The 27603-nt window shown below is 32.1% G+C and overlaps 1 protein-coding gene across 6 annotated transcripts in view; it reads right to left on the reverse strand.

The window, feature by feature from the left end:
* Positions 1 to 1563: 1563 nt before the first annotated feature.
* LOC130446301 (homeobox protein homothorax) overlaps positions 1564 to 27603 on the reverse strand; it is a 356948-nt gene continuing 330908 nt past the window's right edge. For all 6 annotated transcript variants that reach the window (XM_056782464.1, XM_056782466.1, XM_056782463.1 and 3 more), the window contains 3 exons: positions 17987 to 18045; positions 12529 to 12687; positions 1564 to 8537 (listed from right to left, as the gene is read on the reverse strand). In XM_056782464.1, coding sequence (XP_056638442.1) covers positions 12530 to 12687; positions 17987 to 18045 — 217 coding nt within the window. In that variant the 3' untranslated portion in view covers positions 1564 to 8537; position 12529. The remainder of the gene's footprint in view (positions 8538 to 12528; positions 12688 to 17986; positions 18046 to 27603) is intronic.

A 27603-nucleotide genomic window follows, 5' to 3' on the forward strand; every position in this document is an offset into this window, starting at 1 on the left:
TAATTCATTTAATCTCTTTATTTTATCCTCATCAATATGGCGGTCTGGAAACCAAGCCCAATTTCTATTATATATAGCGGTTTGGTTCTCTTGCCCGGATAATAAGTGTTTGAAATAGCCGTGGCGCGGCACTGCTATCTAGAGATGCTAGAGATGGACGTGGGTAGAGCACGGTTACATGTAAGAGCGTGGGGTAAGGCAGAGATGAAAATTTGACATCATCTTTACTTCTATTATTATTTCTTTCCTTTAACTACATTTATATAATTACGTTACGTATTATCTACTTTCATTTATAACAATTCATTACAACTTACGGGAATAATAAATGATTTGACACCAATTCTTTATAACAACGCCGACAAGGCGGCCACAGAATGAGGTAATTTGGCGCCCGTGAAACGAAACCAACCCGCTAGCCTCGTTTCTAGAACTCTATAAAGGACCGTGATCAAAATTTACAATGACAGACAACGTCATTGCGACACCCATGACAGTTCTACATTAACTTTATAACCTAGTTAATTTAGTTCCAGGACTTATGTCAATTCATCCACAGTTTGACAGTATTCCAGAAGTTGAATGGCTTCGAGCTTTTTGCAACTTACTACACTGTATAATTCTGAATAATTTCAGTGAATTTTCTTTTCTCATTCATATACCATACACAAAAATTTTTGCCCACCCTATAATCAATTCAATGTATCTTACAAAACCAAAAATACAGGTGTTAGTTATTCCAGGTATAACAGCTCAATCAATCAATGAATCGAGGAATATATCTTCTACTTCTTTTAAGATGTCAAAATAAACTTAAGAGGTTGAAGAGGACAAGAGAACATAAAAATTGGACGCATGAAGAGAGGGAGAGAGTTTTATAGAGTGATGGGTCAAAGTTTGAAGTTTTTTGGTCTAAGATAAGAGTGTCAAAAGAAGAACGGATGTTGGATCTATGTATAAAACACGGCGGAGGCTGGGTGATGGTTTAGGGATGTTTTGGAGGAAAAACAAATCGAGACCTGGTACAAATTTGAGGGATTTTGAAGAAAGAAAGCAATGAAAAATATTAAAGGAAAATGTAGTCTGGTCAGCGTATGATCAGCAGGAAAATTATCTTTGAGAATGACAACGATTCCAAGCATTCTTCGAAGGTGTGCAAAGAGTATTTGAAAAAATTGTAACGAAAGAATGTACTGGAAGTAACAGCCACCCGACTTTAACCCGATTGAGTTGGGGGACAAATTGGAAAGGGAAGTCGGAAAGCAGAATACCACGAGAAACGAATGGAAACAGACGGCGATTATTTGTCGAAATTATTAAAGAATCGATTAATCAAAAAATTTATTATGAAATAATTACAGTTTGCAGTTTTATTATTATAATATTCTTGTCTATATATGTTTTTTTGAAATATAAATATCAAAATCGATCGTATTGTTTTTATTTCTTGTGTATAATGCGAGATATAGTGTAGGCAAAAAGTTTTGACCGATGGTGTATCTATTATTAATAAAGGATTACGTAAGGATTAGGTTAAGTGACGGGTTATGATTAAAAACACAGTTTATATAAGTACACAAGATGTAGCATTTAATGCTCACGTTTCAAAAAACACTATACAGAGGACACTGCGTTACCAAATTAGTTAAGAGGTATTCTCGTCCCATAATCGTTTATAATATTAATAATATACTTTCATTAAAAGCAGAACACAATAAAAGATTCCTCTTTATCTCTCTCTCTCTCTTTCTTACTTATTAACACAGAGGTACGTTTTTTTCTCAATGATCTGTATTGATTTTACTCTCAATTTATTATTTTTGTATGTTTTATTTTCGTATACATTGGATAAGGCGATGATTTTTGATGGGAAATCACTCATAAACGAACAGCCAACATTCTTTCGGAGGTATATTATGTACAATAATATCGTGGGCAGGCCAAGACGGGGACTTTTTATAGAAATGTCAGTACCGAAATTACCACCAAAACACTCAACAGCAAAAATGTACATGAAGAATAATGAAATATTTAGATTTGTTTTTCCAATATTAACAACTAGTTGATTTCGTATTATTGATGTATTGATAATTTGAAAATTTACTAACTTGGTGTGTATTTGGGGTAAGAAACAGTTGGTATACAATGTGTCACTAGGCGTTTAATATACTTCATACAATATATACAATATTTATCATTTCAAAAACTATAGAAAACTCTTTAAAATGATGTAAAATAATAAAACCCCATCGAGACCTTGCACCTTTAACAAAGGTAACGAAAAATATGTGAAAGATAAACATTTAAGTTAGATTTTATAATCTAGAAAGTCATCAAGTTTGTTTCTTAAATTTTAATCACCGCTGATAAATTTTGTCGATTCGATGGTTTTACAAAAAAAAATACCGACTCGTTTAATCAACAATAGGGTGATTTACTAATCTATTTAAGTGAAAAATGTTTTTACAACAAATGTTTACAGGTTCTATTGCACCACAACACCCTATATTTCAGAAACAAACTTCAAAACCCCGATAAAAATGTGTTACTTTACGCCTGCTCGCAATATAGTATCCGATAATAATTATAATAATAAGATTAGCCTACATAACATCACTAAGTTCGTATACGTTTGTATTTAGCGAAAAGACGTAGAGTTCGTTAATTTTGTTTTATAAATTAAAAGAGAAATCTCAAACTAGATATCCTTAGAAACAACAATAAACAACAACATAAAGTTAAATGTACAAGGGGGTTTCTAGTTTGAGGAATATTAAACCATTTATCAGGGCATTTGTGAGTAGATTTTTTTTATAATCCTCAATTATCCAAATTAACAAGACCTAGGGACATAGCTGCTGATTTTTTTATTAATTTCATAAAATATATTATTGAAAAACAATGATATTTAATGGAAGCAGTTTTGTTAATTATTGGATATAAAATATTCTTTTAAATTCAATTAAAGGAATATCCTATGCAATAATAATCGATAAATTTTAAATTATATATATTAGGTTATTTGAAAAGAAAAAAAAAACTATCGAGAAACTGGAAAGATTGCTGGATAATATCAATATTTAAAACAGAGACCATTGATATGTTTAGCACAAACTATAGAGTTAAATACTGGAAAAGACGTTAAGAGATAGTAGCCTTCGACACTATAAAAAGAGCAGAAATATGGAAACGAATTGGACTAAAAGGAGCAATCAGAAAAAAGACAGTAAGGGCTAAAATACAGGAATGAAGAAGCATGAAACAAAGCATAAGTCCAGAATTATAAAACAGTTAAACACGATAATAGGCTACCTCAATCATGAAGGGGATAAAGCAGAAACAAAACTTGAGTACAGAATTATAAAACAGTTAAAGAAAACATTCTGATACCTGCAAAAATAAATTAATAGAAAAGAAGTGAAGATGATTAAGTATGAATTAAAAGATGAATATATAAATGGAATCAAATGCAAGGCGAACCACTGGAAAGAGTAATTGCTTATAAAGATCTAGGAAGGTTCGGATGATAAATAACAAATAAGAAAAATAAATAAACGAAACTCTACTAGACACTAAACAAGAACGAACGGGAACAGATATTGAAATGAAAAGATGCATAATACAATAACGATAACGATAGTGATATATACAAATGAAAGAAAGAAGGAGGAAGACCAATAAAATGAAGTACTTAAAAAGAATAGCGAAAGTATGTATAAAAAATGCAATAATAAACAAAATAAATAAAAAATAACGATGTTAGTACGTACCATATATCGCCAAAATAATTGAATTCGGACAAATTTGCAAGCAGTATCATCAGAAGAAGAGGTAAACAGAGAATAAAGTGGATAGACCAAGTTAATGGAGATAGCAGATCCGGAAGAGAAAAAAAAATGATTTATATCTATTTTTTAACTATTTCATTTTCTTTATTTATATTTAGTTTTGACAGCTTTTACTACGTCCTCTCTAGAATGATATGGATTACGTAAAAGGAAGCTCTAATAGGTTTTGACGCTCGAAGAAAATAAATTTAAGTATAAAATAAGAATCTCGAATAATTAATCTCAAAAGCAATATTATGAGTGAAGGAGTTCTTTTAAAACAAAGATTCATACTAGAAACTCTCAATTTGCAGGTCTATATATCATTTTTTTTATTACACTAAAACTCTAAATGAATTTTTAAAAATCACTTCACCTTAAATCAGGTGAATAAAATAACTAGTATAAGATAAAACATAGAGGAGAGAAATCAATTACGCCCTAAAATTACTACTAGGCATTCAAAAAACTAACCAGATTAAAAAATTGAAGACGAGGAAATTTAATGTGTACTTGTGTACTTTCGATGTTTGTTTGCATTTATATAAAAACTATTAAAAAAATTAATACAATTAGAGATTTAGTTTACTCCAAGTATAAGAAAATATCGATCATATTACAAGGACCTTCTAAAAATAAAAGTTCTAGTTTTGGATTAACCAAGGTATCGGATCTGATTTACTCACTATTCCCTAATAATTGGTTGATTTGTGGCAAGTAGAGGATCATTTGATCACAAATTCGTAGTAAAAAGATGACAGATGAAATATGAAATTAAATTTAGAGAATTTCTCGATTTGTTTTTCGTTTGGTTGATCAAAAATGTGTTTTAACTAAGTTTTATATTATTTTAAATAATTTTGTGTCATTTGGGTATTAAGTATGTTATTTACTTAAATCCAATTTATAATTCCGCATATTTAAAATAAAAATTACCTACAACAAATTTTCATTTATAATAAATTTAAAAATAATACAAGTGATTTAACACACTGCAGTCAGTAAGTAATATAAATGAGTTATATTGGTAAAAATTGGCTACATGACTACTTATATTCCCTTCAAATGAATTACATGATAGTAAAACACCCTGTACTGTTTTCGTTATTTTAAAATATCTAGTCACTTTGAATGTGAACCCAAACAAATTCAAGAAAAAAAGGTAAGTACTATTATTATACAGAAAGTCATTGAAAATGCATAATCTAATTGAAATTTAAAAATTTTGATATTCATCTAAAAAAAGTATTCAAGAACTTTCTGCATAAATTTATCAGCCAAATACCACCTGAGTTAACATTGCGACATTCTGTATACTTGTGTATTTGATAAGTCCTAGATAAGGTTAGTTTTGAATCTAGGTAAAATTACGTATATCGTATAATATATTAATCGGGGCTATAAAGGGAGGAAAAAGTCTTTTTTTGAAACAATCGTTAAATTGAAATTTAAAATGTGAGTACTAACTTAGCACTTCGAAATCTAGTCAATAGAATAACCTGAAAAATACCTTAAGAACAAGCCATTGTTGATATATTTGTCAAGAATCAAAATTCGAGTAAGCATCGCTTTATATTTTACAGAATAAGTAATCAATTTGTTAAAAATAATTGGGATGTTGCATCTAATGTTGGAAAATTGTACGTTGTTATACATACTTTCTTTCTAATTTTTGAGCTATTTGGAGCTCTTCATGATTTAATAAAGCCGATTTTCTACTACAAAACTTTTTGATTCATATAGATATGAATATTAACCTACTATCTCAGAGGTAGTGCTTGGTTCCTTGAAATTTGGATATATTTGAACATAAACAAGTTTGTATCGGCAGTTTAAACTAATGCAAAGTAAATGTTTGTATTAAGAATTGTAATGTTACTATTTAATGATCGTAAATTTTTTGTTATCATAAAATAGATAGTATGTACAGTCATTTTGGTTGAAAAATTAGAGGTTACTCAAAAAGTTGGAGTTTTGAAAATTGGCAATTGTCTAGATTTTGACGTGCTCTTTCCGAATTTTAACTTTGTCGTCTCGTATCTTTTCCGCTCGCGCCAACATATTGAAAAAATGGCGCGTAAATGCAATTTTTTGACAATAACTCCTACCCGATGCATTTTACAGGAAAAACTTATCCGTACAAAATGAATGCAGAGAAAATTTCCAACAATTTATGTCATAACTAGGTCATCGATGTATTTAAAAATCCAAATGATGATACAGAAGTCGATGCTAAAGCTGGAGAGAGTTTCTTCATCGAATTATACAGTTACAGTGATGTGGAAAGTCTTAAAAGTACATTTTTAAATAATTATAGGTTATTCATCAGCTTCTAGAAGTAAATTTAATATTTAATAAGAAAAGCAACAGCACGACAACATTCGTTTCGAACTTAGCACCAGGTTCAGTAGTGGTATGGGAACGAACAAAATGTAGAACAATTGGGATGGAAAAAGGACAAGAACGGGCTCATTGATGATTCTAGATTCAAGCCCCTGCTTCGGAAAGCTTGCAAATGTAAGAAAGGTGGTCAAAAAGCTTCCGGACGCAAAAAGGCAGTGCTCCGTTGTGTGCACGAACTGTTCTTGTTATAATTCGCAATTTCCATCACAAGATATTAGTAAAGAAGAAGAAACGAACAGTATTCTCGAACAAATAAACGACGACATCGAGAATGAAGAGGACCGCGATGAAACTGATGATCCCATCGCCAATGATGCAGAAGAAACACCTGGTCCGTCAACAATAATGAAGCGATTTGGAACCAGTGAGTTAGATGTGGATTAGACTTACTGGGGATACCACGATAAAAAACACGCCGCTTTCTCTACTTCATGGTGGTGTGGAAATTAGTACTTCTGCAGAAATGTGTGTTGAACTATTTATTTTAGAAAAAAAAAAAAGGTAATGACGTAAATTGTAGAAAATTCTCTTTACAATTATTTGTATAAGTATGATATCCCTGTATAACGCGGTGGCGGCGCGAGCATCAAATATACGAGGTGGCAAAGTTGAAAACTTTCCAAGGAAAAATTCCTAACGGCTGTACTAAGAGCTAAAAACAATTCATAATTCGTAATTTTCCAGTTTTTTGGGTCTCATCAGCATTCAATAATAAAATTGATCATCAACTTCGGAAGTTTTTCATCAACCCCTCATAAAATCTCATTTAAAAGAATGTAATAGTTTATAAAAAACCAGAAGACAATACAAAATTTAATGTAAATATAAAGGTTTCGTCTCAGAGTTTTACTTTAGATTTATAGAGATAGATTCCAAGAAAAAGACATAAATATCATATTATTCCTAGTGACTAGATTGTGTAATTGTGTATTTTGATACGATTGTTTCAAAAATTGATTTCTCATTTAGCAAAAAAATGATCACAACAGATATAACAACTATTTTACAACAGCACAACCTTATTAAAATTTTGTACGAATAGTACTTTTTGTATACAATCATTTTTTGTTGATCCGCTACAGGTTGGAAATAAATGATCAGTAGTAGTACTTTTTTTTGGAAAGAATGAAGCAGTACCTAAACATTTTATAACATTTATTAAATATCAATGTACAAATTTTTTATACTTTCAAGTATGATTTTTTTAGTATAAAATTCGTATAGCAACACTACCAATCATGCACATCTGAACGCTCTAAATAGACAAGTCCTAATAAAATTTTCTTATTGAATTCAAGATGTTAATTTACAATTTTCTTAAATTAATACAGGCTTCATTTAAAACACTTTTGATTATGTTGGATCAAAAAAAGCGTTTTTGACAATTTTTTAGGCTATTTTCATTGAAACAATCATATTTTCATTTCCCTATTCAAAATAAATGAAATAAAAACTTAATAATTATTATGGCAATGTCCGCAACTGTTGGAAATTAATAGTTATATATATACTATATTTTTTCTACGACTGTTCATTTGATGTTGACGCATTTTTAAAAGTGTTTTGTTTAAAACTGAATTATTGTTTTAATTTTATTTTGCTTATTAATATTTGAGAACGAATAACAGTAGCATTTGTAGAGAGATTTACGGGGAAGCAATAAAAAGTTGTTTAATTGAAAGCCAACAAAAAATATGTCACAAATCACAATTTTTTTCTAATCGAAAGTGGAATGAACTTACGCCCGTTAATAAGAAAATTGTTTACCCCATACAATTCGGACTGAATTTTTTTTAGAGCTTCGTAACCAGTGAAACGGATCAAATACATGTAGAACCTGTTTGCGGAGCAATATGAACCATTTTCTTCGGATGAAGGATATGATAGGACGTTAGAGGAAGGGGGTATGGGAAAGTTGGCTGATCGGGGGGTCAGGACGAGGGTATATTTTTTTTAGGTAACACACTGAGGAACCTAAAAGCTACGAGACCACATGACTTTACACGTTTTGCGGTTGTCCATTGTTTTACTTTATAACTGACGGTGCAGTGTATATTTATATATATGTATACAGGGTGAGTAACCACTTCCGGGGCGACCCACACGTTCACCACTATCTATGTACAGCAGTCAGCACGAATTTTTAGTCTAATACTTTTTGTACAAGTTCTTCCCATTTATTTATTCTTCTTTTTATTAATTTTTAACAAACACTGGGGCACTACATTTACACTTTGTACAAAGAATAATCACATTTAAAAGTTGCATATTTCTATGTCCATTGTCGTTGTTACACTAGGAGAGAACCTGCAACAAAAAGATCTAATTAGATATTAGACCTTTCATTAAATTAAACTATTATTTATATCTGTATGGCTGTTCCAATATGTTATAGAAGCTAAAGTTTGGCGGAAGAGCCATTCTTTGTAAGACCTGTTTACCCTTTTTGTGACTATTTTTAATTCGAAGGTATATAGAGCAAAATCAAGTTATTTAACAATTTGTTTTCGTAGTGATTACATTGAGACAGTACCAAGTAAATTATTCAGTTGTATTCAAATAAAGACGTTGAGTCTGTAGATGAATATTAGTGAATAGTTTAGCGTGTAAGTGTCACCGTGTCACTCATAAGACATAAATAAGGTGTCAGAAGTGGATGATATAAATAAATAATTTCGTAAAAACGGATAAGAGACTAAGTAGAGATGACAGAAAGTGACGGAACTAAAAGAGGAGTTGGAAAATCGTGAGTTGAAGACATTTGGCAAGAAGAGTGAATTAATAAAAAACTCAAAGTGGCACTGGAAATGACGCTTTGGATCCAGACACATTTCTATTCAAAAACGAGGCTTCCACCTTTATCTCGCCGATTTCTGCCGTCAAGGACGATCTTCCGACTATGAGAAACGAGATTTTTATCAAAATGGACGACCACGAAAGCCGATATTTCTGATAAGAAGAACAATACTGAAACTTACATGGATGTAACTGTCGAAAAATCAATAGTCTCTAGTAAAAAGATGAGTATTTAAATAGTTAAATAAATATATTATTGTGTCTAATGTCTCGTTAAGAGGAGCTCTTGTAATAAAGAAACTGGATACAAAATTGATTAACAGCTTAGCGAACGATTACTTTGTCATCACCACGCAAAGGTATTTTTTGAACCTCTTCTGGTTCAACTAAATATCCAGAAATGTCAAGACTAAACTGACTGGAATTATGAGGTACATTTTGAGATGCTATGAATCTAAATGGGTTAAAGGTGACAGTGCTGCATGTTTAACTACCACCATTCTTAAGTAGTGAGCTCTGTATTCAGTTGAGTCACTGCTATCACAGAGTAAATAGTGTTATATAAGATTTTCCATCGGAATATTAACTGACAGTACTTCAAACAGCTAATGTAGTTCTCTAATATAGCGCCAGCTATTGAATATCCACCCTATTCACTTGATTACGACATGCGTGATTTTTGGTTATTATTTAATTTGAAATATTCGTGGCCGACGTTTCACGACGGAGGATGAGATCGAAGAATCATCAATTTTTTGAAAGCATTCCAAAACATGACCGATAAGCTTTGAAGTTGTGGAAGTTTCTGCTACAAAAAAGCATTAATGTTTTTGATGATTATTTTGTACTTGAATAAAAAAATTCTACTTGAAAGATTTGTAGTTTTCTTGTATATAAAAATATATAGCGTCATATATGTAATACAAAAATTGCAAGGTATTCAAGTCTTGTATATTTGGTCGTCTGAATTATCTGGAAACCGTAACTATTTTCCGTAATCAAGTTGTTAATTGAAATGGTCCAAAAATGTTTTATGTGTTTATATTTTAGTATTGTATACTCTAGTCATACATCAAATTCTATTGAATAAAAAAAAAACAACAAAAATTTCTTCTGATCTAAAGGTTTAAACTTTAATTTAAAAAGTAACATCACAAAAATAACTAGTTTCGGTACTAACATACATAAATTGTTACATTTGATATTGATAGTTTACAATTAGAGCAATAAATGAATCTTATATTAGGTAAAGCCACAATTTTACGTACTAATATTAACAATTATTCTTGTTAAAACAAAATGGGGGCTCCAGGTAAAAATCGTTTCAATAAATTTTTCACGCATTTGGGGTTGCTTCTGAGGGTACAAATAGTAAATTTGAGGCGAGGGAGACATATTATTTTAGACATTACATGGTACAATATATGATAAATCAATGAAACCTAACCTTACCTAACCTAACCAATTCTAAATAATTACCTTCTTGGTTAGGTTAGGTAAGGTTAGGTTTCATTGATTTATCATATATTGTACCATGTAATGTCTAAAATAATGAAAATAATATGTCTTCCTCGCCTTAAATTCACTATTTTTACCCTCAGAAACAACACCAAATGCGTGAAAAATTTCTTGAAACGATTTTTGCCTGGAGCCTCAATTCTAATTACCAAAAAAAACAAATTAGTACTATGAAGTTGTCGGTCAAAATCATACTTAAAACAGATAAAAACTGGAAACAGATAAATATATATTATTTATTAAGTGAAGAAACATGCGCAAGGAAACTTATCATTCTTAGAAAAATATACCTTTATGCTACTTTTCATATAACAAAGATTTTTTAGCTAACTATAGTAAAATAAAAGCAATTTGAGAGACACAAAAACACTCGTTAATATAATCGAAAGTTATGAACGTATATTGTGAATTATTAATATAAACAATTTTCAATAACAGACCAACGTAAATACCCAAAAATAATCAAACTCATATTAACACACTACAAGTTCTGATCACTACTATTATGTGTATTAGGGCCCCTTCACACGGCGTACAATGGAATATATATTGAAGCGCGTTGAAAGATGGCTTGTGTCGAGTTTAGAAATAGAATTCTACATCCGATACCAGTTTGAAATTTATTCTTATCTTGTATATTGAACAATGCTTTCAAAGTTTCATTAGAACGGCCATTCGTTTTGTCTCGTTTGCAAATAAATATATTCAATAAAATCGCTTATTTTTCAATAATAAGTCAGCGCAAGAAGTAATGTCTACAACATTCAAATTTTGAATGACTGCAATCCATGGCATGTACGCAGAAATTGCATCATCTGCGTTTGGGTTCAACTTTTACTGTCTGTACTGATACGTTTCCTGCGAAACAGAAGGTACTTACTTACGGTCTAAACGTCTGTGACTGCAAAAATAATTTTATGGTGCCATTAAAAGTGTTCAGACGTTTACTGTCTGCGTTTAAGTACATTAGGAAGTACCTTAAGACGACACCGTGTGCGTAAGTCCTAGATCTGATTTCCAATCTTCGAAAGGATATCATCTGCCATACTGCTTTTGATATTATGATGATTTCTATTCGTGGAATCAGTTGTGGATATTAAGCTGCAGGAATTCATTCAATACTAAAATTGACAACATTGTGTGAATTCCTCCAAATCTGCCTAGCAATGTAACTTTCTGTTTTAGTTTTAGCTTTGGATTGTGTTTCGTGAGTAGTCCCACCCTAAAGACAGTCATCATTGTGGCGTCGAGATGGACAAAAACTTGAAACTGTGGTTCTAAACGGATCAACATCGACGCTGGAATCGTTGAGTGGAGTTGAATTTTCACGGATAATTTAGGCCTTCTAATTAATGGTATCTTTCTCTGTTCTTTTTTTGTACTTGGTGTCTTCACTATTGATCGTGGTCCAGCTATTTTCACAACTTTGGATGCTTGGAATAGTATTTTCTGGTTTAGCCTTCTTTAGCTAGATGTAATTGAGTCTACAGGTTCCTTTATATGAAAACATGGTGATGCTGGCAATGATAATGGTACGAACTAATGTAATTATTGTAGGATGATTATAAAAAATGTCGAAATTGGCCGTTATTCTAGTAGGTATCAAAATCAATTGCTTTGGATCATAATAACCGTGTCATTTTTCTTCATTAGATAAACTTCTATAGGATGTATAGACTCAAATATTAGGACTTTTAATCTATTAGGTATTTTCAAAATCGAACGAAATATGTAATAATATATCTATTTTATTTTTGCTTACATTCTTAACACATTTTTTTCGTCTAATTGCAATTTTTCGGCTGATTCAAAAGATTTTTTGTTAAATGATATCTATCTACAGCTAATTTGAACATTCATTAAATAGATCATAGAATTGCAGATTTAATTAACTAAAGATATTAACAAGGATTGTTTTCTTTATTATTGTAAGGTATTTTACGAATTTGATCAACATATTGGCATTAAATTTGTAAGTCCTTACCTCACAGATGATGTCCGTAGTATTCAGGATAATGGGCATATTGATTATGGAAAGCTGGATCACCAGGCGGCCGATGTATCATTTGCTGTCCGTCCATCATGTAGCCCATGGTACCATCTGGACTGTACGCACCACTGGGTCCCGCGTGCGGTGAAAACACTAAAAATAAAACATTTTAATTTAAAAATTATATAATTATTAACTTCAAAAAAGTGTTTATTGACTCATTTAGATGATATTAATATAGTTAAAGATAAGTATTAATAGTTTTAAATCACTTGAATCCAAATAATGATGACAATTATTAAAACAATTATTAAGTATTTTATGTTATTTAACATCAAAAAATCGTGCCGAAACCTTGTGAGATACTCCGCCTATGCATCTGTACAAATACAAAGAAACAACAGCACGATCTGGCGAAATAAAAGAAATAGAAAGATAACAGATCATACGTTGTACAAGACTTTGCACTTACAACTCATATATATAGAGTGTGTCGGAGCGATATTACCGACCAAGGGATCGGTCCATATCTTCATAAAAATGCATGACAGCGTTAGGCTTTAATCGAAATCACGTTTCATTAAAAAAATGGTGATAAGAAACAAACCGCGCGTCCAAATAGATCCCATGGGTGGTATGAGCTGAAGTAATTTGATATTAGATGTAGTATTATCGGCTTAATTAACAAATAAAATGTACCTGCAATATACCTACAAAGTAAAATAGAAAATAATTGTTATAACATATACAACTATAAAGCCAGTACTCGGCTAAAGTTTTCTTTTTTCTTCTGTTCTGTTTTAAAGCGTTTACCACTGTTCCCGTGGAAAAGAACGCAGACTATTTTTGCGCTAGATTATCTGTTTTTTCGTTCCCCTGCATGCAACTGTGGGCTCAAATTGGAAGAACATTATTTTCTATGTTTTAAAACTAAGACTCAATTATTTGGAAGTTGATTATTGTTATCGCTGAAAATTCTTATTTGGGGTATTTGGTTTTCGAACCATAATACATCTAACCCAGTTGTTATTGAATTTTTGACGGTACATACAAGTTGTAGAAACAAATATTCCAATTGAAGTTCTAATTCTTTTGAAATAAATTCTAAATATCAGTCATTCAGTGGACAGTCAATCACACATTTTCTGGCTTGACTTTCTGCTGTATAAAAATATAATGTTCTCGTGTCTAGTTGATAATTTTTCTCAAAACAACTAATTTCCTTGAGGAATTGTAAGGGTGCAATATGTTTTGAAAATTCGTGAACTAGTTTCGACATCATTTCCTAAAATTATAGATTCATAGTGAAAACTAGCGATTGGAAATACAAATACACAGGCTGGATTGTATAAAAAAGTGTTTGAACAGATTTTTATTACAAATTATTTTTTTAAATTCTATGATTAGGACACTCTGTGAAACAAGTTTTGTTTCTTTGGTATAACGAGAGAATGAAAAAGAGAATTCACATCTCAGGGCTCCCCCAAGAGGAGCGTGGGGCTGTCACCCGGAGCCCGATTGTGCCGCCCGCGTGATGGATCGGCCCGCGAGGGTCAATGCCTGCCGCCATTTTTCTTCTTCTGTCTCTGGCAGGCTGAACAGAAAACTCTCCTCCGAAATCGATATAGCCAAGAGAAAGAACATTCTAACATCGACATCGACAGCCATTAATAATCTTGTGTGCCCGCGTTCGTTCACAACTAAAAAGAAATATCTCAATGGCGGTACACCGGATAGGATAAATGGATTAGCGAAGGTAACGATGATCAAAACACCAACACCGCTAATTAAAATTGCATTCGTTCTTATTTCACAATACATCATAAAAAACCGAACGATAAAAAGTTGACTAGAGAATTAATTATGAAATAATCAGATCTTTATTTGTGTATCTATCTTCAAATAAATACATAGAAAATGTAGTTATTCACATATCTATATAATAATAACTAGAATAATACATAAAAACATCTTCGATCATTCAAAATAAAATTGAATACGGGATTGATTTGGATACAAGAAGTAGTTGAAAAAAGTCAAAGGAAGACAAAAAATATTATAAAAATGTGTGTATGTATGCTGAATCAGACATTTTTTTGAGTTCTGCAAACCGTTACCAACTACTCTTTTTTCAGTGCAAGGAGACTATTTTCTATAGTGATAAAGTCAACTTTAACACTATTGCTAACTTAATTGGCTACATAAAGGGCTACATTATAGGGAAGTTTCAAATTTCACTTTAAATATCCTCAAAGTTGAGGAAGGAAACAATCAGATCCTTCTTACCCAGCAAAAAAGTGGAGTTTGAGTGAGTTCAATACTGGAACGCATATATCATTGGGAAAGCAGCTTTTCCATCATGAAATTAATTATAGTTATCATCATGATTTTCTATTTCTTGTAAATTAAACTGAAAATACAACAAATTTGGAATTTTCGCAACAGGATATTCATACTGAAGAAACCGTTACCACTACACCAACAATAACACTTATATTATCTAACGTGAAGGCCTCTGAAGACGTTTTTAGTTATCGAAACGCGTGATCAGATTAAAGATACAAACGAGTTTTTTTTATTTGTATACCATTGAAAATATATTACGCTAGGATATAGCCATCCAGAGGACTCGCAATTCCATTTATGTATTACATTTTTTCAAATCCAATAAAAAAAGCAAAAATATTAAATATGTGTATGAAAATGCCCTTTTCTTTGAAGGAAGAAAATTTAAAAATTTCTCCTGCTACTACAGAAAATTAGAGGAGAGTTTTTCATACGCAATAATTGTCTATATTAATATTAAAGTAAAACATTACACCATAATTTTTGAATTTATAGAAATATGCACGCCTTTGAGCGCCGTTAGGATTAAAAATACCTCGACTATAAAGAGAATATAAAATATCAGTCATTTTAAGTGTTTTTTTTTTAAAAAAAAGTTTGTTAATTCTAAGTAACATGAAAAATTCTAGTTTTAGAGATTTTTAGGATGCAGACCTTTAATACGTTCCATCAAAAGCATTCTAAAGTTTAGAAGTGAATAAGAGACACTAAATATCTTTAAAATACATTTAAAAAAATTATTGACACACGTAAATTAGAAGAATCAAATAGTTTTTTGAAATATTGGCCAATTAAGAAGTGTGTGTACCTGAGTTTTAACGAATGTTCATTTGTTTTCGTTTATTATTTTGTGTTTAAATTATTTCTTAATGTCGGAGTAATACACAATATTTACTACAAGTGATTAATTCGAGAAAGATCAGAGCAAGGCAATTTTTTAATTTCGTGAAACTCCCATTGTACTTAGGTACTGTAACGAGTCGTAGTTTCATTCCACAATCATAAATTTTGAATTTGATAAAATAAACATCTTTTATGTAATGAAAGATAAAAGAAAACTGAAAAAAATTATAAGAAAAGGCTGTCTAGAAAATGTTCGTTGAGTTTAATATTTTGAAATATCAAAAATTCCCATAATTCCAGGGTGAAATAACAAAACCATTGTTAAAAATTTACCTCATAGTTACAGTATATTTGTCAGTAGGTATTACAAAAAAATTGTTATATCGAAAATCATCTTGAATATTGATGAAATGAAGTCCGATTCGAGGGTTGCTACTAAGTTTTGATATAGACAAATCTAAAAAAATATTTATAATTTGGATATGGTTTTATATCTGATTATGAATACTGCCCATTAAGAAGAAATAATTGGGTACCAAACAAGGAACGTACGGTGGTTGAACCATCAATTCCATTTTTTGACTGTTCAAAAACGTTTATGTTTGAACTAATATTTGAGAGCTTGAATTGTCGTGGTGAAGAGTGATTCGTCTTCAGCGATTTTTCTTTCTGGCAAATTATGTGGTATACATAAATATTTTTGTCAGCCAACTGATCATGCAATATTGAATGTATGTGAGTGGAACTAATGTCCAAGTGAGTCTCAATCTCGCGGTATGTCACATGACGATCTTGCAATATCAGTTTACGCACAGTAACAATGTTTTCTGGCACAACGATTTTGGACGACTTTCACGAAATTCATCCTGAAGTGCGACCACGATTGAATTCGGAAAACCAGATGGTGGAGATAGTGCACCAAAATTCGAAGCTAATTGATCGACATTCTGCTGTTGGTTTAACCCACGATGTTTTAACGAAATAAATGTTTCAAAAATCTGAAGTTCTGAGTACGTTCACGTTTAAAATGTCAATATCTGACATATGCACATCAGTTTTGCCGTATTATTGATATATAATAAGGATATTATCTCACTTATTGTGAAAGTGTGTTTACTTAGTGCAGCAGAAAAATAAATAAAATCATTGTACATCAAATAACGTCTAATTTACAAATTCAATTCACGAAGGATTTCCTCAAACTAAATGACTGTTGTGTCTCTAAGAATATAATATGGCCAATATCTACTTCTCAAGTCATTGAACTAAAAGAAAAGAAGAGGAAGATATTGTACAAAAATATAAATCAATTTGAGCATAATTAACATCATTGACGTAGAAAGGAGTGGGATCTTTGCCTAGAAACCCTTTAAAATGTATTTTCCCCATTATAAATGAGGAATTAATTTAATCACTCACCGGCAAAAGAAAATCATTAAAAACTTGTTTGTTTGGTGCAAAGCAATGAATCTCTATTAGATGTAAATACGAGGCTATTGTAAGTACATTTGAAGACCACCCACGTCTACATTAGTCCACTGTAATATCACTTTTGAACATTTCTCGAACCCATTAACAGAAATTAAACGCTTCTATATGATAAAATATGATTTTGAGCTAATCATTTAGTATTAATAACTTTAATTTCAGTACTATTGCCTGTTTTTGTATCATTAATACTGTTCTTGGCCGCTCGACATGAGGCAAGACAATTGATGCAATTTATTGCAAGGTCAATATATTGCGTAGATAAATATTGCATTCTATTTAATATTTGTGAACGGCTTAAAAATGAAAATAACAAAATAATTATAACGTCCGCTACCTTGCTTTTGGAGTAGAGATGGATGGTAGGCCCTGGCTAGATAGAACAAGGGAAAGCATGACTTTAACTATAGAATTAGACGGAAAATAAAAAGATAATTAAGGAATCCTTGACGGGTATCAACAAATCGGAAACTCATTTCTCTCTAGAATTGCAACGTACACGTAATAAAAATGTTGCAAGTGCGAGATTTTGCATGTAACAATTAGCTGAACTTCGCGTGCTTTTGATCAAGAAATATTGCGTCTTGAATTGCATTGCACGTTGTCTTCCATCATGTCTAGAGGCCTTAATAAGGCGCCTCATAAATCCAATTGTAAATGTAGTTGATTTAAATAAAAAACATTCTTTAATCATGGTTTTTTTTTCTTTGGTTTACGAGTTATTACAATAAATTGTGATGATGCAAGAATTCTTTCGAATAAATTTTCAACTTACCAGCTCGATTCGATTGGTCGATCATAGGCTGTACGATTCTCCGCCGCGCGTTGATGAACCTGAAACAGAAAACGGAATCATAAATATCGTCATTATAGTAGGCAACCGAGAAGTGTCAAATGTCGTCAAATGTTGTCGACGTTCAATGTATTGCGACAGTGGAAACGATTGGAAACGTAGAAGGATGATTGGTTATCTACGTACGAGGGGATATCGATTGGTTTTATTCGCAAATATTTTCATATAAACGCAGATACCCTGTAACGTATCTTGAATTATCAAGAATTTTGTAAGAGTATTGATCAAGTTGAGTGATTTGATTTGGTATCATAGCCTAAAATTTAATTAAAAACCTAATAAGTTTCCAATTTTGATTGAAAAAATATTTGTATCCAAAACCATAGAAAAACAATAAATTTCAACATTTATATCCATGCATATCTATTGAATATTTCCTCTTGCAAGCAAAGATTATTACTAGATTAGACATGTATCCCATATAACTTTTTGCTTCTCCACCCATAATGTTGTTTAAGGTACTAGTCATGTATACCGGCTAATAATCTATATAAATGTGCCCCCCTTAGAACAAAACACGGCGAGTTCAATATCTTCTCATTGTCTAAAGAATATTACCTGGGTAAAATGTCTTTTTTCACTTGTAAAACTTAACAGAACTTTTTTTTCGTATATTTTTATTTTCTGTAGGAAACTAATATTATTCATATATTTAATACTTCTATATAGACAGTTTCTATCAGTGGAAGCTGTTCCAACTAGGAAAGGGAAGAATTGCAACGATTTCTCAATCCGAGATTCCAGCTCGGTTCTGCGCATTCTCAAGCATGCGCAGTATAGATAAAGTGTCTCGAACGAAAGAGAAAATGAATATTGTCGACACCGTAACATAGGGACGTTTTATTCCATACCAGCTGTCCATATAGGAGAATTACATGATATTATTTGACTATGCGCCATCCTCCAAGTAAGCCTGTCGAATATGAGTGGTATCAAAGATGTAAGTAGAAAATTATCATTTCAAAAGATTGCCATTTCCAATAAAATCATCATATTCAACGACTATTCTATAATGAACTTCACATTGTCCTCGTGCGTACTATATAAAGTTGACTATTTCTTTAGTTTTTTGCTGTCGATGTGCTCTTGAAGTTCACAGTTGTGACAGTGCGCGGTCATAAACCGTCGCGGTAATGAAAAAGCAGACAACCTTACCGAAAAAATGGAAATGTAACATCAACAACGAACTAAATAGATGATTATATCATCAGATAGAGTCTTGGAAAAACAATCCAAAAGATTCATAATCATATCAGCTGAAAGAAGCCTGAGAATATTCTCGAAATGTTCAGAAGCTGTTGTCGGAAATTCAGACACAAACGATAGGTGTGATAGAATATGACAATTGCAGATTCTGTGAATAAGATGTAGATGCAGCAAAACATCTACTATGCGAATATCTTGCCCATTTCAGCAGAAAGCTTAGATATTTCGAAGAAGTAGCTCTAATACTTTAGAAAGTGGGACAAAAATGGTCTTCTTTGCGAGGAGTCTACGCAAAATAATGATGTATAAAATATCTTTTTAGATGTAAATGCAAGACGGTTGAAAACCCAAACAAAAAAACAACAATCTAGTTAGGCTTCAATTATTTAACATCGTTGGGTAAACTGTAAAGCTAGTCTATGTGTTTAAGTGTGCATGCATGAGTGCTGGACATTCCCCGAAGACTTAGTTTCTTCCTGTTACACCAGCGACATTCCAAATCGTGCATGAAATCAATAGCATACAAATAGCGTCTTAGAAGTGTCTAATTAAAAGATCAGTCACCAGTTGAATTTCAGAGTAGTTGACTAATGAAACAGACACAAGATCTATCTTGGTGCGCCTTAGATTATCTCATACCAGATCTTTCACTCCACCTCCATAGGCAACCACAGATACTCAACGATGTGTCATATTTTGCTGTATCCAAAATGGGCTCTTTTTCCACTGGTGATTTTCCTGATCCCAGTCCGACGAGCGAATGAAACATTTAGTTAGTAATGATATTATCAACAAAAATTTTACAAATTTTGTTTTTAAAATAAAACGGGCAATGGTTACCTACGTGGTTTTGTGGATACAAATTTACGCGTGGCGATTCTCCAGGTTGATTGTCAATAGAAATCCCATGAGATAATGAAATATTGCTCCATTACATACATATATTTTGATTGATACGATCTTGTAGGTAATTTATAACCATTAAGTATCAACAGTCTTCTCATTTCTTCTAATTCCTGCATGGAATGCAATCATAGAGATATGATTTGTAATCATGAATTTCTTACAGTGATAAAATATCGTTTAATGGGCCTTTTATTATGGTGATACTGTTCTTTACATCAAGTAATTCTTCATATATTGCAATTATACTTTTGCAAACTGAAGATGAAGTTTATATTGTAGGTACATGAAAATTTTAATGGGGGGATCAGGAGATTAAGACGATTTACTTGATATGTCATTATCGTTGCTATTATAATCCAAACATAAATTAAAAAAAGTTTAAGTTTGCTAAGAACTGTTTGGGTAAACATTTTGAAAAGATGACAGCGGTGGAGAAAGGTGGTATTTAGGATATATATTTCAATAATTTTAAAAATTTATTTGTTCTATGTACGTAATTTCATTTATTCCAAGTTTGTGGTTATTTGGAGATATAACGCAATGAACAAAGATATTGTCCTAATTTTTTTACAGGATATATCCCAGCATCCTTTATTCTCGTATTCTTTAGTTTTACAAAAATTACTTTCCCCTTCACAGTTTGCGTAGGTAGTCCTTTTTATATGTCGGTGTATCCTGCAGGATGTCGCGTTCGGGCCGTATTTCGATTATCCTGGCATCTCTGAGGCTCAACCACGTCCCGACACGTCACACATAAACAAAATTACTGGGAATTTTGTAGGATCAATTTTCCCCAAACCAACCCCCATCCATTAGGGGAGTAGGTGTCTTCTCACGATGACTATTACATTGGCGTTTCGACGACAAGGACGTAGCAATAAGGGTGACAGGCTCTACCGGCTCCCTCCAGGAAATTTATGTATATTTAAACTAAGAGTATTTCAAATTTAGAAACACATATAATCTTGTCATAATAAAAATGATTTTTTTGCTGCCGTCTTTTTGGCAACACTGTTTTTGACAAATCACGCGTCAATCTTGTTTTGCGTCATTGTCAAACTTGTTCAGTTTGGTCTTTAATTTAATCATGAATTGACTTAAGAACGAACAAATTATTGACTTTTACTATCAAAATTCGTGCTCGGTTAAGAGAGTGCATCGAGCACTTTTTCCAATTTATGGGCAGTTATTCGGAAGCTTGTGACTAAATCTCGAACCCAGTTTACACTATTGGACATTAAGCCACTAACAAGCAAACGTACAGTGAGGATCGAAAAAAATATCGCGGCCGTATCCGCCAGTGTTACTGATAACAGTGAAATGTTTGGGAGTAAAACTTTCTAAGACACGTCTGGTGTAAGAATTGAAGCCATATGATCTCCCACAACTTCTAACATTTGGTGAATGGGCGCTGGCAAAGTTGGAGGGAGATCCACTTTTCCATCGAAAAATTGTGTTCAGCGTCGAAGCTCATTTCTGGTTAAATGGATACGTCAACAAGAAATATTGCCGCAACTGGAAGAATTGGATATGCTTGACATGTGGTTTCAACAAGACGGTGCCACATGCCACACGGCACGCGAAACAATGACCAAATTGAGAGCCGCCTTCGGTGAACTCTCACGTTTGGTGCCCGTCAATTGGCCGCCTAAATCGTGCGATTGAACGCCGTTGGACTATTTCTCGTGGGGCCATGTTAAGGCTAATATCTACAGGGATAAACCAGCAACAAATGACGCATTGAAAGCCAATATTGAGGCATTTATTCGTGAAATACCGGCGTAACATTTGTTTCTTTCAAAATCAAATCCTATACCTTTTAAAAAATCACTGATTAGATTAGAATTAGGTTTCAAAACAAATATCTCAAGTTGTATGAATGAAAACACGATATTCAGTAATCTTCAGTTTGTTATCGCCGGCTATGCTGACGCAAGCATTGGCCAACTGTGTTATTCATAAAATTGTATATAGGAAATACGCCACATCGATTTTTCCGCTCGAAAGTTTATGGGGTTGGATGATGAGGATGACAAGTGACTGTAGCTATCGTAGCGGATGAGATTCTTTTTAATAATTTTCATGGACTTGGAATATGTGCCATATTGCAATTTTTTAACACATTTTCCTCCAAAATGTTTTATTAAATGATATTTTCTACATGTTTAAATTGTTTGACTTATCTATCAGTTAAACAAGATGTATGTATATATGTACTAAAAACTAGAAAATATTGAAAATACTCGAATAGAATCTTTTTGGCGTTATATCTACACCTTTATACTTAAAGCTGTCCATGACTTTTTGTTTTCATATAGTAAATACAAAGCGTTAGAAAAAATCTTTATGCCCGCGTGAGTAACGAGTTTCAATAAGATTTACACAAAATTTTTGCTGTTTGCTGTTTGATCCATTTTATTGTAGTAGACCACTCAGCCAAGTTGTTTAAAGAAATGTCTCAAATTTTCAACGATTAAAAGTTGTTTCGTTGGGGACAAGAATCATTAAAATATGACACACGTGCGGGAGGTCCTGAGACTGTGATTACTTCAGAAAAATGAAATTAATTGAAGAAATTGGCGCCTAAAAACAAAAGAAATTGCAGCACAGTTCGGCATTTTTAAAATAAGTGTTTTAAGGATTCTGCATGAGCTAAAAGCACCAAAAAAGTGATGGCCACAATATTTTGGGACAACCGTAAACGCGGCATTACCTTGACTGACTAAAGAGATTAAATACGCAGCATACAGCCCGGCCCTGTCATATTAAATCAAAGAGGTGGTGTACTCGAACGTTTTGACTCTGAAGATGCTTCATATTTTTATAGCGGTATAGACACTTTAGTAGTTTTAGATGTACTAAAAAGTGGGAGAATATATTGATAACTAATGATAGTTTTCTTATATATGACCTTTCTTTATATGTAAGGCTACGTATATAATATTCAAAAATAAAAAATAAGTTTCTCGAATTCTAAGACACAAATCGTTTTCAGCATTAATTTTTTGGAGGTATTTTGATTTATTCGATTCCTTTAGTAAATAATGTACAAAAAGATGAACAGGTATACGACAGTATCCTTAATACTCTTGAAATAACAAAGAAATAGACTTAGAAATGTAAAATGGTGTGAATAAATCGTGAAAATATATTTCGATTGTCTCTATTAAAATTATTTGCTATGCCTAATGCAGTGATTTATATTGTCAAACTATTTCGGCGTTTCTATTGAAAAATATCACATGATTTTGAATTAATATTCTTGCAATAACACCTAATTTAGTTTCGCTGTCTTTAATTAGATTGAATTGGATTTTTGCCCCATATATTTCTCACAACACAATTAACGTTAGTACTCCGTAACGTTCCCACAGGTCTTGAAGGTGCCATTAATAACGTGTCTGTACAAACGGCCCAAAGACAGTCGAACAATGACACGTTCGACCATGTCATTGTGTCGGATACAAATCGCCGCTTTTCGAGATGGTCATGCCAGAAATTCTCGTCGCCAGTTTTTTTCTCTGCGATTTTCAACTATTTTTTCGACCGTGATGGCCCAAGATAACACGGTATTGTGTCTGAGAGAATGCGACTTTATGGCAGTGATCATCGGCGATCGGAATGCCATAATGCAGATACGGATGCGATGCCCGACACCAAATTCAGATGTTAAAGTTGATTCGAATGCACAACAAAACACATTTATATTGATTCTTGTGTCGACTAATTCTGAATAATAAAACGTCAAAATATAATAATACACAATTATTTCAATTCGATCTAAGCTTCTCTTGATTTCATATAATATCAATAAATAAAATTATTCACATCGTTTGTAATTCTCAAACGGATGGAACGATTTAAATGAACGCGGTACAAAATTATAGAAAATCAAAAAATTATAGAAAGATATTATGAAATAAAATTGAAAGATTTATTTAGTCAATTTAGTCATCATCAAGTTGTGTGTGATTTGTTTTGAAATTACTGGTCGATTTTTTTGTTATATTCGAATGTTATAATTAAATTACCATCAAGAATATTGAATCATTCTTAACGAAATCATGATACAATGAGTCTTAAATGGAGAAGAAATCGCTCAAACACTCATACTAGAGTCAACTTAAATACAAATAAATTTCTACACACGAGAAATGTTTCAGTAGGATTCCTATACAATTGTACAATAATTGATTACAGCTTATGTCTACAATGGTCCAAAAGAATTTTTGTGAGAGCTTTGTGCCTCATTCACATTTGCTGGTGAATTGCCTGGATTGTGCTGCTTTAAGGCAAAGTGAAATTGCTATTATGATTCCGAACAGAGTCATTTCCTAGATTTTTTGGCTTTTTAGCTTTTTGGACTTAACTGGTTTAGCAGCCCTTACAATTTAGAATATGAAGTTGACTTGAACGTCAGTAAGCTTCGAAATATATTTGGTGGTAAGAAAATTGATATTCAAATTAAAACTTTGAGATGAAGAGGATATGACTACGAGGATTGCGATGGTCCAAACGCTTATGCTATTCCAATTCAATTTTATTAAAAATTTATGTACCAAAAGTCTTGCCCTTGCTATTACGATAAAAAAATCACGATCCAAGAATTTACGAAAGCAATAAAAATTAAATATATTCCCTACTATTTTAGTGGATTCGTTTTTGATGGGGACAAATTACAAGACGAAAATGTTCTTTTTGGAGCACGTTTTTTATTGATAAATTGCCAAATTTCGCTATACAAATCCGTCAATATTTGAATAGCCAGTGAAGTAGCCTGATTAGTGACTAGATTTTAACCATTTGGATCTATTTCTCTTTGGCTATTTGAAATCGATTATTTGCAGCGCAACCTGAATTTTCAGAATAGTTTCAGAATGTTGTTTATTGACTCCAGATGTTCTTGTCAACCCAATATATTAAAACATTGTATGGAAGACAATGGAGATCATTTTTGATAATGAATTTGTAATTTACACAAACCCCTTGATAATGATTGAGGGCTTTATAGAATAAGTTCGTATTTAATTTTTGAAAATATACTGTGTAAGTAGGGGGGTAACGTAACGTTTATTATGGTAAAATGTTTCCCATATGAAGTCGAGGTCGACATATTTCATCACTTTTCAAGATGTTCGCAGTGATTTAGATGGTGTACTTTTCGTGTATAATATAATATCCCCGATCAATTTTTGTTTGTGTCGAACACTTGATAATTTTAAGGCATTTCACACATTTACTTAACTCGAGTGAAACTGTAATTACATAGTATAAAATATTACGCCATAAATTCGACGAGAACGCTCGTGCATATCTTCCGAAAACAGATTTTGATTGGCGAAAGAGAAAATTTAGCACCCAATTATGATATCTCGAAAGCTCACGCTTGCAATTCTGTTGCAATAAATTCAAGCATGTGCAAGAGTGTTAGTAAGACTCATAAGCATCGCACCTAATCAAAACGACCGTGGTAAGGAGAGAAAATACGACGAAGAACATGTCGATGTTGTCAAATCAAAGATAATTTCCAATTTTTTAGCGATTATATACATATTGTTGTTGGAAACTATTTAATTGAAAACTTTATTCAAAGTGTCTTATATACCTACATTTACAAGACGAAAATGTTCTTTTGGATTTGGATTTTTTATTGATAAATTATCAAATTTCGCTATACAAATCCGTCCATAATTTGAATTGTCACTGAAGTAGCCTGATTAGTGACTAGATTTGAACCATTTGGATCTTTGGCTATTTGAAATCGATTATTTGTAAATTGTAATAATTGTTTCTAATTTATATCTATCACTGAACAAATAAATTATTAGAATTACGGACGGCACGTGGTGAAAAATAGCTTTCAAACCATCAATTTGGGCTAGCAAACTAAAGGAAAATTATTGCTCCATAACTAACCTCACTAATAAATATTTGGCCTTGCCAAAAAATGTGTTTTTAGATACTTCACACTCACTCGTTTTGAATAAACGGTAGTTTCACTAATTGTACTTCTAAATTTGTATTCATCTTGAATGTCTAACTCCATCACAACTAGTCAATTTCGCTATTTGTAATTAATATACTTGGTTAAGAATGCCCAACACTTCCCTCTAAGAGAAGGAAATAAAAATTAATGTCTGTTATTTTATAAAAATTCCCGTTCAGAAACCGATTATTAGATCCGTTAGCTACAAGTGCACTGATTTCATGTGCACACGAACCAGTATAAACATCGAATTAGATTGAGGCTGTGAGTGGAATGATGATTGACCTATCGGATATAATAATCCGATGTGCAGTGAACGAAAGTAACGCAACTGGCTCCGGACAAAAAGATATTCAAAGATATAAGAATCATATTCTAAATAAAATAATGATAGGACAGAATTCAATTAGTCAAAATTGGAGGTGCATGTGTACATGTGCTTTATCGAGGAAACGCTGCTTTAGAATTGCAGTTAACTAGCTTTGAGTAATAGAGATAATTTTAAAAATAATCTTCATAAGATACACAATTGAGTCGAAAAAATTCTAAATTGTAGAGAGTTTGTTCTACGTATAGATATATAGATTGAAACAGATACTAAATTTTCTTTTCGATATTGTTACCAGATTCAGTATAGAAACATTGGTACTAGAAGTTGTATTTAGTGTTTTGTAGGCTTAGAAATATGAATCCATCCTCAGAATTGTATGTTTCAAACAGTTACTCAAATATTATGCAGCTAAAATATGATTAGAGACTAAATAGTTATGCGGAATGGGAGTTAGATCTTTGTGAAGTCTAAACGAATAAATAATAGGAATGGTTCATTCACAAATTGTTTACCAACTAAATGTTTCGTGAACAAAATCTATTATATCCGTTTATAAAGTTTGGCAACATCGGTGTTTGACGGGATAAGAGAGAGAGTTTATTATCAAGCAAGCCGATCCCAATTAAGCTGCAGCAGCTGTGGAAATTAATGGTGCGCAGCTTTTAAGATGTAATTGGGCACATTCATAACTCTATATATGCGACATGTTAGAGGCGACATCTGATTTCGAATTATAAACAACTGTTTAATGCGACGCTCTTACTAGCGGAACTCCGTCAAGACGACTAATTTGTTATTTCAATTTTGTCTAACAACTTAATGAAATATTCCGAGAATCTTCTTTTGCCTACATTCAATTAATTAACTGGTGAAAAAATATGATTGACAATTTTTTATATATGTAATCAATTTGCGGTATTCATAAAGTGATGGCATTTTTGTAAACAATATCAGCAAAAATGATGTTCAATAAAAGCACTTCAGATTTGTTGATAATATCAAGACCAAATTTAGAGCAGTTATGATTTTGAAAGTTTAATAAATTAGCTATACTCATATTGACATATGGATCAGACTCATGGATACATTTTTTCTTAAGAAAAAGAGAGT

The sequence above is a fragment of the Diorhabda sublineata genome, chromosome 7 (genome assembly GCF_026230105.1).
Source record: "Diorhabda sublineata isolate icDioSubl1.1 chromosome 7, icDioSubl1.1, whole genome shotgun sequence".
NCBI classification, from domain to species: Eukaryota; Metazoa; Arthropoda; class Insecta; order Coleoptera; family Chrysomelidae; genus Diorhabda; species Diorhabda sublineata.